The sequence below is a fragment of the Haemaphysalis longicornis genome, unplaced genomic scaffold, assembly GCF_048455015.1.
Source record: "Haemaphysalis longicornis isolate Haplotype H1 unplaced genomic scaffold, Haemaphysalis longicornis Haplotype H1 scaffold_7, whole genome shotgun sequence".
Classification (NCBI taxonomy): Eukaryota; Metazoa; Arthropoda; class Arachnida; order Ixodida; family Ixodidae; genus Haemaphysalis; species Haemaphysalis longicornis.
The window spans coordinates 60,200,320-60,215,291 of record NW_027526422.1 but is presented as its reverse complement, the minus strand read 5'-3'; the positions used below and the strand labels follow the sequence as shown (position 1 = coordinate 60,215,291).

Genomic DNA, 14,972 nt, shown 5'->3' with positions numbered 1-14,972 from the left:
CAGAGTCCTGTACTGAGGACACCGCCCACGAACCCGCTCACCTTTACTGTTAATAAAGTTTCCTCCTCCTCAGCGCGCGAAAAACCATCGCATGGGTTCGATCTTCGTTTGCGACTTGGATCTTGGAAGGTTTCACGATCGATTGGACGCACTTATTGAATGCACTTCCAGAGAAGGTGTTGGCGCACTTTTGACGTACTTTTGATGTTCTCGCTTCTCTCAACTGATGTTTTTTTTTCTTTTTGCTCAATGGACCAGTAACGTTATCGCAATAGAAATACTGCTGCTCAGGAGTCATTCGGAGTCAAGAAATGAAGCTTCGTGCGTACTTACCGTTTAGCCTCGATTGATTGTGGGGACGTTGCGGTGCACTTCATTTGTCGAAGACATGGCACAAAAAAAAACGCATGTTGTTCGGGTTTTTATTGAAACATGCACGACATGTTCATTCCATGCGGACTTCTTTTGGATACACTGGGTCTCGGAAGACGCTTTACTTGCGCCGTCTCTGCTGCTCTACAATTGTTGGGGCATGGTGCCTCGCCACAGCCAATGAGCTGGTAGTTCAGAAACCTGAACGGATTTCACTTTGTTTTCGTTCCTGCTCACATGGACACTGAAACGACCATGAGCTGCACTTACGACGGATATATCTTTTAGGCAGGTGTCACAAAAGAAGAGTTCTGTGGGGCCGTCTGGGCACCAGCCAATCTTGTCACACATCACGCCAAAAAGGAGGAATAAGAAATACTCTACAGTGGAATAGTAGGAGCAAACAGATGGGCATGAACAGTAATATTCACGTCGTAATAACACGCAAGTGAAATGACCCTGGACGCACGTTTACACAAATAGACGTCGTCTGCGACATAGTAGTAGTCTAGTTAATAATTGCAAAGCATTATTACACTAATCCACACTTTTCGGCTTCACTAGACTGTCAGTCGGCAATGTCTGCAGGGTAAAGTCTGGAAAATTTTTTAAAGAATAATATAGGGCCTCTTCGTGTAGACTTTCAATACTATAACCTTTGGGCGTATTTTCGAATCAGCACTGAGACACGCGGACACCTCGAATCAAGAAATACTTTCAGTTTAGAAATGATTAGCTACCGAAAATTATTGGCTAAATAATTTGAATATGGAGCTCTTTTCGCAGGATGAATATGACCGGCTTACTCGACCGGGGGAGATTTATTGAGTGCTCGATTTAAAAATCCAACGAGCCGAATGGTGTAACATTATCTGATGAGATACAGAGAAGCTTGTGCGTCATAAATGAGGAGGTGATAATAATTTGGTAATTAGTTAGGGATTTATTACATATTTTTTATGGAGGTCACTATAAATAAAAATTATAAAGAAAACCTTTTCTTTAACCATATGCAATAATCAGTCAAGGCGAGATCGAAGCAGACGTACTGGGGAAAAATAGTTGGTACCTTTTCTAGAACAGATATGTTAGTCCGCGCACTGTTGTCATAAAGCGGAGTCATATCAGAAAACGGAGTATAACGAGCATAATGTAGGCGGAAAGAGACATCGCCGACTCGAGATAAGCAGTGCTTCGGCCGCTGGGACCATGTAATAAACACAGAAATCGCTATGGTCATGGTTAGAGCTTGGTTCAAAAGCGATTTTCATTGACTTTACATCGTTGTCTTCCTTCATGGCTCTTAACCAGTTCCTTATAGATGGTATTCACTGAAAAGTTTATCTGTCAATTCCTTCGCTTGGAAACACTGGAATCGGCGATGTCTGTGCCTCACAGACATGGCGCGGCTTGTGCCACTGCGCCCGCACATTGCAGAAAAAATAACACCGGCGTGCGTCGTCTCAACCCGATTCTGAACGGTGGTGTGAACAGATATGTTATTAATCGCACTCACATTGGAGTCGAGACATTACTTTGCGCTCGGTGGTGGATAGTTTGGAACATCAAACACACGTCGTGCGCTTAGCGGTGAACAAGTACCGCCATCTCGCGGAGCCCGACGTAACCAGTGAAGGCGAACACACATGGTTGCTCGCATGCGTGCCACGCCAGGGAATACAACCTATAGCGTTTTTTTCAGTGCGTGAGCATGATACTAAGGCCGTGCAAAGACGGATACAGCGTTTTTCTAGCGCTTCAGCGGAGGCGTGATACTTGACAGCTGAGAACGTTTCAGCGACATTTTTCAGAAAAGCGATGGTGCCGTGGTCACGTCCTGATAAAGCTCCCAAGTACTGACTTCTTGCAGTTATATGTTCCCCCGTGGCACACAGCCTACTAAATTGGCTATGTACAAACTATCATTCAATTCGGTACTGCGCATATTCAACGCACGCGACGACAAGAAAATGCAAATCCGTGGGCACTTACTGGTGGTGGGACAATACACAGCCACCCGTATGACGGCACTAACGGGAAAAATAGAACTAGGTAGAAAATAATAAAGAACACGGAGCAAACAGGACACACAGAAACGTATTGTACACAGGAAGATTGAGGAAAAGGAAGGATAAGAAACAAGATAACAGAGGACGATTGCGCACACACGAACGTCGCGTCTTTACCGTGAGCTCCATCTCCAGACCAGATGACGACCTGGGAAATACAGGCGTGCGGATCCCGCAGCGATCAATCACTACAACGTCACAAACGATAAAATCCCATAATTGACAGCTAAGAGTAACATTGCATTCATGAGGTTTTTTTCTTTTTTGCCGCCTACGTGAGTGCAGCTGAGGATTTTATTCTGTTTCGGACATGGAACTCACGGTAAGACAACGCTGCTTGCAGTTTTTTTTTTTCTTTCGTTCCAGAAAGACATTGCGGCGGCGTCATGATGATGCAAATACGTAAACTCTGGAAATGGTCGCCTCGAACGCCCAGCCGTTTGTGACGGCTCTGGCGTGAATGGTTGCATATTAAGTGCTTCGAGGAACCTATGGCACCTTCCATCACAGAGAGGCTCGCTACAGCTGTTGCAGGACTCATTTTAACAGCTACGTGCTTGAACATTGGACGGCGAGTTCTTGTACAGAAGACGTAGGCTACAAACGTTAGGTGCATTAATGAAGACACTCATAGAATTTGACCTCCATGGTCTTGCCTAAAGCCAAAAGAAATCTGCATGGCATTGCAGATCTTCATAACGAGAACAAGGGGTGTAGTATCACACGTCCTACCAGCTTCATGGGATCACTGTTCTGTCGTAGCTCCGGCAGTGAGGTTTGGAGCTGGGAGCACAAAAGCACGCGTGCTTTGTCGCCTAAAGTCGTCGCCAATCAGTGAGCACAGGACATTGGCCACAGGTTGCTTATATGGTAGCGCAAAAACCACGGTCGAAATTCGTAAACTTTCCGAGTTGACAGCCACAGATCTACTCATATAAGATTTTACTTATGCTGTGATTAGGTTCTTTTTTTTTAATATAGTCGCTAAGCTTCGGGAAGACACGCCTAATGTTGTGGGAGCTAGCACAACCAAGCTACCCCCATGTTTTTTTCAGCGGCCTTGCAAATGTTCGAGGTCCTCTCAAGCGGATACATTTAAAACGAAACTATAGGCACCGAACAGGCACCGGATTTTCTGACAGTGATCTGTAGGCACAACATTATTTTGCGACTAAAATATCAGAATCTTACGAACTCTGAACTGTCGTTCAAAACGACGAAGCAGGCGCCTACCGCGGCGCCTCTCCCACTCCCTTCCAATCAGAGAATTGAACGCTACGGGCCTGGCCTCGCGGGCGCCATGCAAAAACCTTGAACCCCCTTCTAGGCAGCCGAGACTGTACATGGGACCTGACACCTATGGATGACGTCAACAGTGGGTAACAAACTCCAGTGGTCTTTGTACTAAGGTCTCACAACAAAATCTCACTATTGCATTCATTGGCATTGACTGACTCCGTGACGAGCACGTTTTACGACGAAGTTTAACTGCGGCCAGCGTTTGCAGCGGTAGAAAGAGATTTGGCAGAACCTGGGCCCTCGCTTCGGTGAGAAGCGTATTACGTAGCTCGCACCGCGGCCTGTCACCGCAGCAGCGGCCTCGCCTCTCTGTGCCCCAAGTGCCTGGCATGCGCAGTAGCGAGCCCGTCTCTGAGTGGGTCGGTCCCTAGGCCTCCTCCTCTTCCTCCTCCTCCTCTTCTTCTTCCTCTTCTCCGCGGGCCGGCACCTGCTGGACACCCTGCTGCATCCGCTGGGCGAAGGCCTCGAGGTTGATCTTGGCGGCCGCGATGCCCCCGCCGAGGTCCTCTTCCTCGGCTTCCTCTGCCAGCGAGAAGGGGATGCCCTTGGAGCGGATCAGTTCCTCCGTGCGCTCCCACAGGCTGCGGGTGGCGTCTTCGGTCCACTCGGAGCTGCGGGCGTCGTACGCGCGCAAGTCCTTGATCACCTGCACGGACCGCGAACAGACGATCCAGTGAACATTGAGCGATATGTCGCTCAACTGAAGGGCATGGCACACGCCCACCGTGCACGACTGAGCGAACATCTTTGCAGAAGGAATCGTACCCTTGCTCTGAACATATACGTCTGAAAACCTCTCTGTGAGTAACATGCAAGTAAACTGCTTTCGGGAACCTCAAATGTAAACTGTCAGCAAGTGCACAGTCATGGGCCAGCTCATCCGGCGAAATCGTGATGCAGTTTTGTTCGAAGTAGCGACGCTACACTTCTCTCGATACAACTGGTCGTAAAAAGTGCAAAGAATTATGCATAAAGAGACAACATAAAATAAATACAATATAAGCACTGTGGATTCAAGCGTTCTGTGCAATGCCGGTACTGGTCAAACATTAGGAAGGCCCAAGCGCACGAACCTTTCGGTTATATTCCAGAGTCCTCTAGAATGTTCATTGTTTAGATTTTTTGGGTTTTTTTTTACGCTGAAAAAATATTTTGAAACGTTTAGAAAGGAAACTCACATCGCTTTTACTTCGAAACGATCCTCTTTCCTGTCAACAATAACAACTGACACCGACCAAGAATGTTCATAAAATCCCCCCCAAAAAAGACGTTTCGGTTCCCGTTCTTGGTCGGTGCCAGTTTTTATTGTTGTGACATGCGTTTACCCGACCAGACGGGCTTCCGTCCAGCCCTTGATTTCATTCTTCTTTTCTTTTCACGTACACTCTGTGAACGGTTGTATACAGAAGTTCTCACAACAACGCATTCAATGAAGGGAGGACCAATGATGTGGGACGTCTACTCGACCGGATGATGCACGGAAATATGTCGCCATATGGTCAATGCTCATGCACGGTACAGCTTGAAAAAGGCGATTCAGCGCCGCAAGACCGCGCAGTACAGCAATCAGCTGCACTTACATTTAGTTAGCCCGAGTTGCGTTCAACTGAGCACACAAGGATGTCCATCCACTTGCTACCGTGTGTGCAGTTTCCACCTCTCTCAAATTCGTGGGCTCCCTTGGGCATCCAAAAAGCATGGCTGAGCTACGTATAGCTTTGTTATGTGTGTCTGACTTATTAGTACTTCTAGTGAATTAAAGTTTGACATCCACCTAAATGCAGCCATACGGCTACAAAGGAAAGCTATACAGCTTTCTCAGAAACTTCGCAGTTGAAGAAAAATTCGTCCTGGTCCAGGATTCGAACCCGGGACCACTGCTTAACCGGAGCAGTCGCTCTACCAACTGAGCTAACCAGGAGGCTAGTCGTTAGTAGCGCGAAAGCGAATTGATCAACAACTCGAAGTGAAGGACAGGTGTTAATCGACCAGATTTAGGGGAAATCCCCAAGGTGGAGTAAGTTTCTGTGAAGGAAAGTTTGACATCCACCTAAATGCATATGGCTGCATTATGGCTGCATTTAGGTGGATGTCAAACTTTCCCTCACAGAAACTTAACCCACCTTAGGGATTTCCCCTAAATCTGGTCGATTAGTACTTATAGTATTCGCGAGGTGCGCGTGCAATGCTTAGAGTTGAAATAAATGTTATAAGAGTGTATTGAACTTGTCTGGACATCCAATTACTAGTGCTCAGTGTCATATGGTTTTCTTGTCTCAACCTGGCTAGTGTTCCGTGAGGCGCACCTTATGAGTAACGTTTATCTAATAGGCGCAACTGGTCCGCCCAGTGTGGGTGTACCTTTCCGGAGTCTGTCTCGATCTTGCGAGCCATGATGGCGTAGAGGACCGACTGGACGGCCTCTTCGGTGGTGCGGAACATGATGCGGGCGAAAGTGTGCATGAAGCGGCCCTGGAAGCCCGGGAGGTTCTTGTACAGGCTGCTGGCGATCAGGCCGGGGTCCACGCAGAAGGCGGCCACGTCGAACGAACGGTACCTGCGGGAGGAGTTCGGCGTCACGGGCACCTTTAATAAAAGCGTGCGTTGCAAGTACAGAGGAGAAAGGTCAAAAGGACAAGCGTGGTGCTTGATTCTTTTTCCTGCGGAGGTTGTGCCGATCCCGCCTCTAGGTTGACGTGTACGATTCTATAGCTTCGATCCTCCTACGTAAGGTGCATGGTTCGCTTTTCTTGTGAGATCCAGACCCCCCGCATATTCCATTGCGCCTATCCGACGAATTGTTTTTTTTAGGAGCGAAGCCCCTTAGGGCCTTCGGCTGTCGGCTTTGCATGTCGTCGTCGTAACCGTCGTCTCATGTAGTCACGGTACTGAAACACCAGGACACTCGTTAACGCCTCACGCTGGAACCCTTCGTAACGCGTGCTAAAAAATTACCCCATCTTCCCGAGGGGAACCCTGAGTAGGATGCGGAGAATCGGGGAGTTCCGTTGCGTTCCGTTGTGCTAGTAGTTGGGTTTGGGGGAAATTGTCGAAGTTCCGGTACCGCCGATCGACGTTCTCGAACCGACGCTGCTTGACGTTGCCGAAGCCCAGGATCCGCTGCTCGACGTTGACGCTTCGAAGCTGCTTCGCGCTGACGAAGTTCAGGGTCCGCCGCTCGCTTCAAGCGTTTGCGTTCAGCGTCGCGTGCCCTTCACTTCGCAGCTTTGTCTTGAGTGGACGTAACGTTGCTATTAGTGTTTGGGCTGATGCTGACGTGTGCTTGCGTCAGCCCACTCACTGACGGGACTGTTGCTTCCATCACACTTCATCGGAAGCATCAACGGAGTCAACCGAAGCAAGCGCTGCACTGAACGCGCGCAGCACTCTACCCGCATTATATTCACACTTGAAGGAGAAGAGACTAGAGGAGGAGAGTAGCGCATGCGCCGCGAGAGCAGAAGCGAGAACGCAGGAGAAGCGCAAGCAGGTGGTAGGAGATAAGTGGAGAGAGTAACGCGCAGCTGTTGGAGAGCGAGAAGGGAGGAGAGTTGCGCATGCGTAGTGTGAGTGCGGACGCCGACGCCGCGGGACATACCCCCGAGCAAGAGATGCTCCGCATCTAAAAAACAGCGGAACACTCGTTTACGCCTCGCGCTAGAACGCTTTGTGCTTAAAAGACACGTGGCTTTTACAGAAAAGCTGTATACCTCTACCCCCCAACGGTCTCATCTCCGTTGGCAAAAAAGCCAAGGCGCCAAGAATACACTTGCATATGCACTGCATGCTTCGCCCCTCCCCATGTTTCACGTTAGCGGAGAGGGCCCGGGATTATTTTTTCTTTAGAAGTACAGGAATTTCCCACGAGGCGATCCTTCTGCACAAGTACAGGTAATTTCCATTTCTTTACGAGTAGTACAGGCATTTTCCGAAGAGGCGATCCTGGCCTGGACCGGTGCTCGTACTGGAACTGACATATAATTTTACGAAAACCTGGTTTTACAGATTTTCTGATCTAACGGATCCCCTTTGTATTCGCCTAAAGTAACTATTCTACTTTGTCGAATGTAGAATTCCTGATTTCACAAATCATTCGACGCCGTTCTCGGGCAATTGATTCATGACCAGCTGTACCTATTATCAGGCAAAACTTTGAGGAGCCACGTGCACCTATACATGTAGTGCACGTAAATGCGCATACCTCCTGGCGAGCTCCTTGTTGAAGAGGTAGAGTCCCAGCTTGGAGCTCCTGTAGACGCTGCGGTTGTCGTACTCGTTGCGCACGCGCTTGTCCTCCATGTCCTCGAGGTCGGTCATGTGTCCCTGGCGGAAGCCGCCGCACACCACGTTGATGACGCGCGCGATGCCTCCGGGCGTGGAGCGCAGCTTGTCGATCAGCAGCGTGGTGAGGAAGAAGTGGCCCACGTAGTTCACGCCCATCATCAGGTCGATGCCGTCCGCCGTGAAGTCGCGCCCCGTCAGGATCGCTGCACGCACGCCATGCATATATATATCTACGTGCGATGCGTACTCGCACTCATGGGCACGCACTCGCGAGTGAGCGCGTACTCATCATGGGTAATAACATAAGTCTGTATCAAACTCTTTTTTTTTTTTGCGTGGGCCTGTGCTCACTCAGTATTACACTCACGGGGTCGGTTTGAGTGCAAACGAGTAAGAATGAGTGTGCTCCGTGAGTGATTGCACCGGTCTATGTGACCATGCGGATACGTGCATACCTACTGGACTTCCTTGGTTTATACAGTGCCTGGATAGCCCACCTGGAAAGTCGTCCGACGACTGGTCCTCACAGGATAGCTGCCATGAAAACGATTGCCACATTGCGCCTCAAGAAAATATCTGGGGCTGTCCAGGGCAGATCATCGAAGGGGGCTTATGGTATAGACCTTCTTGTATGTTTTTTTATTGCAGATGGCGCTTGGTATGAATGCGAATACTACAAGTACAAGTGCTTTTTTATGCATTTGAAAGGTAAAGGAAAACTGGCAGTTCTGAAATTTTTAACGTGATTCTGTTTATCGGGTCAACAAATGTTCTAGACATGTCTTCCACATCATTCCTTTGTGCGGGTGGTGGTAGTATACATCCTGCTACAATCGCGATCCGTACATACAGCTTAGCGAGCTGCGTGTTATACCGTGCGCACACTTCGTGGCGCACTACTCCGAGCACGTGAGTGGCGATGTTGTTACCGGCGTTGTTGACGATGCAGTCGAGGCGCTCCTCGGAGGCGATGAGCTCCTTGGCGAACTCCCGCACGGACTCGAGGTTCGTGAGGTCCATGTACATGACGCGCACGTTGAAGCTGCCCGTCTTCTCGCGCAGGAAGAAGGCGGTCGAGTCTCGCCGAAGACGGGTGCGGCACGCGATCACCACTCGCGCGCCCCGACGGGCAAGTTCCAGGCACAGAGTGCGGCCCAGGCCATTGGAGCCGCCTGCACACACGGGCGAAGGAGGAAGTGACGCGGCGTGCACGTACGCCTACGTGCTCGTGCACGCGCACGCACACACATACACGCGCACGCACGCACACGCGCGCACACACACACACACACACACACACACACACGAACGCACTCACACACGCAGAATGAACAACGGAGAATAAAACTGGAGCGGGTGATTTTCACGCTTTTGATGGCACGAAGTTACCCATAACTCATAAATCCATAAATAATTCACAAATTAAGCTTGCCTCGAGCTACCCTTGGGCTGCGAGTGTGTTGGAGATCTCGGGTTCAGTTTAGGCTACTTGGGATTCTTGAACCTGTAACCACGTGCACATGTGTGTTTTTCGCATCGCACTTCCTTTAATTAATTAATGCTTGGTGTTGGGCAAGTTCCTGGAACAACTTTTTAAAGGGTTTGGCTAAGGACTTTTCACCGAAATTGACACACAAAACGCACACTTTGTCGTGAACACGGCGCGTCCCTATACAGGTTTGTAAAAACCTTATACAAACCACTTTCCTTGCAGTGACTGCGTGCTAGGACAACCTTCCCTTTTCAGGTACCATGTAGCTTACATTTTTTGCATGAATGAAGAACACCGTTATGATCAAGTTTAAGTTCGGAAGTATTGTAGTCGCAACTAGAACGTATTACTCGACATAATGCGCTGCCATCTGCGAACGATCCAACAGAAAATGTTGTAGAGTTAAGCACGTCATTTTATAACCTAAATAAAAAGAGTAAAGAACTGACAGTATGTCAGCTTAGGATCATTATCTGCAGCAAACTGAGTTCTGCTAAAGAGCAAACTGTAGCGTCGTTTAACGTTTAACCTTGTAGTAATAAACTTTATTAGCGCGTGAGCTGGTGCTGCTCTATGCAGCTTTATTTCCACACAATCCTAGAATATTATCAGCAATTGAACGAAGCTAGCAACGCGCAAGTTAAACGAACATTGAATTAGTTGCATACGAAGCGATGCTGTAAGTTAAACGACGTGAAAGCTAGATTTTCACATTTAACCCAGGTTTCTCACAGCGTTCTGCCGCACGGTCAACTGGTCCTGCTTCTTCTACGCCGAGAACACCACTAAATGTACATACAGACGCCACAAATGCAGTTCTAATCGAGCGGAGACAGCCGAGAGAGGCGGCGCAGTGCCAGGAATCTTTCTCCTTGCGAGAAAGACGCGCCCTTCATTTTTTTGCTGGCATGGCATTCTTTGGTTCAGCAGGTCAGCCACTCTTCGAACGCCCAGGCGTTGCCTGGCAACGGAGATGCGCGTTATCTTTCTTGCGGGCTTGGCGCCCTTTCGCTGAGGAGGCCGCGCAGAATAGACGAGTTTTCCACTCACAGCGATCTAGTGCCCGCTGTGGTCATTGTTGGAGAATTTGACACTTGAAAAACAGGCATAAAATGTTTCATTGAGCTTGTGGAGCCAATTGGTTTCAAGCGCCACACCATTCCAAGCCTGTCAACTGTTCAACAACAGTCCTGTATTATTACATTTGGCCAAAAATATTACACCCTCAAAGAGTGTAATATTACACCCTCACAGAGTATTTGTTGCACCCCCCCCCTTTCTGTAATGCCCTCGGGCCTTTAAGGATACAATAAATGAAATGAAATGAAATGAAAGAACCTATACATAACCGACCCAATCAGAGTATATCACACTAGTAATCACGTTATCACTACCATTACCATTTGACGAAAATAGACGCATGTAGCATTGTCTGACCCTGTGTGATGTGCCACAGCTTCGCTGGTCAACCACCTTCACAGAGTGGAGCGACTGCCCATTTTACGTCTACAACGAGAACCTCCGCCAGTCGCAACCTGGCTGGAGTGGAAGCGGAGTTCTGGCAGCATTCTTGCGGACGGATACAGAGGTACAAATGCTCAGTTAAACGACACGCCCGCGATCCCTGTATGCAAGCGCGCACCGCGTGAGGAAAGCCATCCATGTTCCGAGAGAGGTCCAATATCCACCGGGCTAAAAAAGCATCAGACGATGAGGCGTGCACCTCACAGAGGCAAGCCGTGGGCACAAAAGCAGCGGTGATGAATCGCCCTCGGTGCGTAAGGCACGCCGCCGCCGTCCTTTTTCCGCCATGGTTACGTGGCCTTGCGCACACACCGCCTCCCACGGGGATCCTTTCCCCCTCCTACATTCCCCGTGGCTTGGCACCTGCATAAAGGCCCGCCCCACAGCCTTTGGTGAGGCAGGCCTAATTGCCTCGCAGTCCTCCCCGGAGCCTTGCAGCTTAGTTTGGCGGCGCTTAAGTCTTTGTTGCTCCCTCGCCCACCCTTGCCTTCTTGAAAGGATCACAGACCGCGGTATTTCTGTCCGCCTGTTTCGCACCTTTCCCGCGGGCGCCGCCTGTCGGCACTGCAAGCACCGATGGCTGTGTCGAGGCAGGGGCCCGCACTGCTGCATCATTACTGGCGGCGCAGCAGAGTGCCGGCAGCCACAGGAACGCTAAGGCGATGATGTCTTCAAGGATGGCGAACCGTATGGCACCTTATCTTGAGAAAAGGTTATGTTCGTGGTGCCAGATCATGAGTGGCAGAATGCGGCGTATCGAAAAGCCACCCGAAAAGGCGTCTTCCCGCATACGCGCTTCTCGTTTTGTGGAGTAATGGTTTCGCATGAGCGGTTCCGCACTAATGCTCAGTGAGGCCTCCAACGTCTGGCTGGCCTTCAAGACCTGGCAGCCACTAACACTAGGAGTCGGATGCCGATAAACAGCTACTTACTGCAACGACATTCTACCGCCGTGTGTTACTGCGGCCATGGCATTTGACATCACCCTCACCAGAGCCCGCAGATTGGGCATAAAAGACAGAAAGCCGGGCACGGCAGTACCCGCTCAACACAACCTGAGAAAGGAACTGTTACGCTTAGAATACAGCCACTCTTTTTAAATCATACTCGAGCTACTCTCCCCCTCTTTTCCGCCGCAAGGCGGATCCACAAAGTGGTAAGAGGTTAGATTTATCGTCTTCAGCGCAAGAATGCCGCGTTTACCTTCTTCGAACGACACGTTCTTATAACGGAAACAAACACGGACAAGGACGGCTCCAGCCGCGGCGGCATCATTATACATTCACAAGACGCGGAAGCAGGCCAAGATGCCTCGACTCTGCACGTTTGAGGTGCGTGGCAGGGCGCCAATGCAGGGCGCGTGGCTGTGGGTGCGGCCCGGTCTCAAGGCTGCAGCCCCGACGGCGTGCGTGGGGATGAGACAGCGAGCAGCATACGAAGCAAGCAATCGACGCGCAAAGAAGTCGCTGCCACCCAAAATATTACACAGAGGCATAACCCGATGCTCCGGACAGCAGCTGGGGTGACGTGCGTGCGCGGTGTGCACGTCTTGTCCGCGGTCGCGTGTTCCCGCAGTCGTCATCTAGGCCCCATGTGCTGTCTTGCTTCTCGGAAGCAGCGTGCGTCAGCCGGCTATTATTGGCATTTGACGGAGTGGAAGGTAAACAAGATCGTCGGGTTTTCGACCGGCGTCCCGTGGGTCGAACACGTGGCGTCTCTCCGTCCCCAATATTTTTTGCCTGCTCACGCGTCTCTTTGTGATGCGTGCACGTACGACGCGTCCTTGAGTTCGGTAAAAGATAATTATCGCCATTCGGTAAAAGGTAATTATCTTTTACCGAATGGCGATTTTACCCGCCAAAGGCTGCATTCCCATGTTGGTCTACGGGTTAATTTACACTCGTCAGCGTTTTTGTTTTGTGTTGATGCAAAACGTGTTGTGGCAAATGACGGCAGGTTTTTGGCCTCGATGTTTCTTTTTTTTACGTCACCCTTTTGGCATCGCCCCTTTCCTTTGAAGGTGTTTTCAGCGCCCGTTACAAAAGCATTCCTGCCGTACGAGTCCAGGATTCCTGCCCAAGCGCCCCTAGTTCTCAAAGCTGCCACCACGTGCCGTAGCAGAATGGAATTTTGCCTACACGGGCTATTTTCCCTCATTCTTCTCGGGGCGGTCGCGGCGTTCGACCGGTTTGACTGTCAAGTGCGACGGCGCGGTCAACTCCTTCTCCTCAAGTTAATTGTTCGTCTGTGAGCGGGGAGTCACTTCAATAGAGTTCCCCCGCGACTATTGTGGGATGGCAAGAGGATGCCTCAGAATAGTTGAAGCTTGAGCCGGTTGGTGCAAAAGTTGGGACGAAGCGAAGACGAGACACACACAAGCGCTTTGTGCTTGTCTCGTCTTCGCTTCGTCCCGTTCATTGCGCTGCCCTCTAGTCTTAAATCGGATGCACTCTGCGTTAGGATTTTGGCGGAGCTTGGAAATGTTGTCCGCTGCGAAGTAATTCACGAGAACTACTAGATATACGGCTTATGTCTATCTACGACGCTATTTTTCTGTTTATCGCACATTTCATACCACCAGAAAAAAAAAAAAAAGCATTCGATAATAATTACTTATTTCGGACAGCTACAACTGCGGAACGATATTTTCGAGTAAAAAAATGCTACGGCAGCAGCCGCCGTTTCTCTCTTCCGAAGTTTGGTATTCTTGAATGGATTTTGAGAAAATTCAAATTGCAGGGACGCATCTAATTACGTGAGCAGAAAGCATGAAATTTCAAAACGCGTTCAAAACAGTACCTGCGAGCGATGTTCCCGGTGCGTCACCTTAGCTACTTAAATGAAGTTCTGGAATTGATTCATTTTATGACATCGTGACGTATCAATAATTAGTTTTAGAATTCCTCTGTCACTGCTCATTATTACCTTTCCGCACGATGCGAACTCACGGACACACCACTAGAGATAAAGATTTGTAACTAGTGTTTCAACTAAGGGCTTAGCTTCCGTAAGAGTAATATTCTACATATATTTATTTATTTATTGATAACTATCTCTCAGTTTCCTCGATAAGGCATTGAGTAAGGTAAGCTAAAAAAGACACAAGTACAAGTTTTAACATGTGTGACAAGTAATGCGTGAACGGGTATATAAAAATGAACGCTAAACATAAGAAACGCATAAAACAAACCTACACATAAATGAGGATCTCACCTCATGGCAGAACAAAAACTGCAATTCACTGCACGGATATCGCGTCTGATGAACATTAAATTTTACTGCATTTCCTGCAAACGATGTCGATCGCATGAAGACTCCTAACCTTAGGTGGCTTCATTAATTTATGTTGTCGGTCGCCCTCCAAGCCCGTGGTAATTGCGAGAATTATTCGTTTTAAATGTATTCACATATACTGTTTTCTTTTCCGTTTTTCTTGTTTTTCTAGAAATAAGAATTCCCGTTGCCAACACACCATTTACCACAGGCGATATAAGAATAACAAGGACACTGCGCTAACATGAGTGCTCACTGTATATGAACTCCGAAACGTATTGTAGAAAAATTCTGAATTTAAATCACACCGAATATGTGTACTCCAGTTACAAGGCCGAATACAATCCGCGAATTGGAGTGAATTGGTAAACATTCATGTTGGATACACATAAAGAAGTGCGGGGGTCACGAGCAATAGCGTTAGGTCAAAAGGGGGAAATCCCCGCTTCACGTTTTATGAGGCGCACCACAGTGGATTCCTCCGGATTAATTTTGAACACCTGGGGATCTTTAAAGTGCGCCGAAATTCCGGACACACGGTCGTTCTTGCTGTTCGCCTCCACCAGAAAAGCGGCCGCCGCAGCAGGGAATCGAACCCGCGTCCTTGTGCTTAGCAGCGCAACGCCTAAGCCCCGCTTTACCCACACCCTCTCTTTTCG

General features: G+C 49.1%; 1 protein-coding gene across 1 annotated transcript in view; it reads right to left on the bottom strand.

The window, feature by feature from the left end:
• Window positions 1–408: 408 nt before the first annotated feature.
• The window catches only part of LOC144145771 (retinol dehydrogenase 13-like), a 42,041-nt gene continuing 27,477 nt past the window's right edge, over window positions 409–14,972 (bottom strand). The window contains exons 2-5 of the mRNA XM_077677498.1: window positions 8,954–9,196; window positions 7,942–8,227; window positions 6,102–6,297; window positions 409–4,386 (exon numbers count right to left, since the gene is read on the bottom strand). Coding sequence (XP_077533624.1) covers window positions 4,108–4,386; window positions 6,102–6,297; window positions 7,942–8,227; window positions 8,954–9,196 — 1,004 coding nt within the window. The 3' untranslated portion in view covers window positions 409–4,107. The remainder of the gene's footprint in view (window positions 4,387–6,101; window positions 6,298–7,941; window positions 8,228–8,953; window positions 9,197–14,972) is intronic.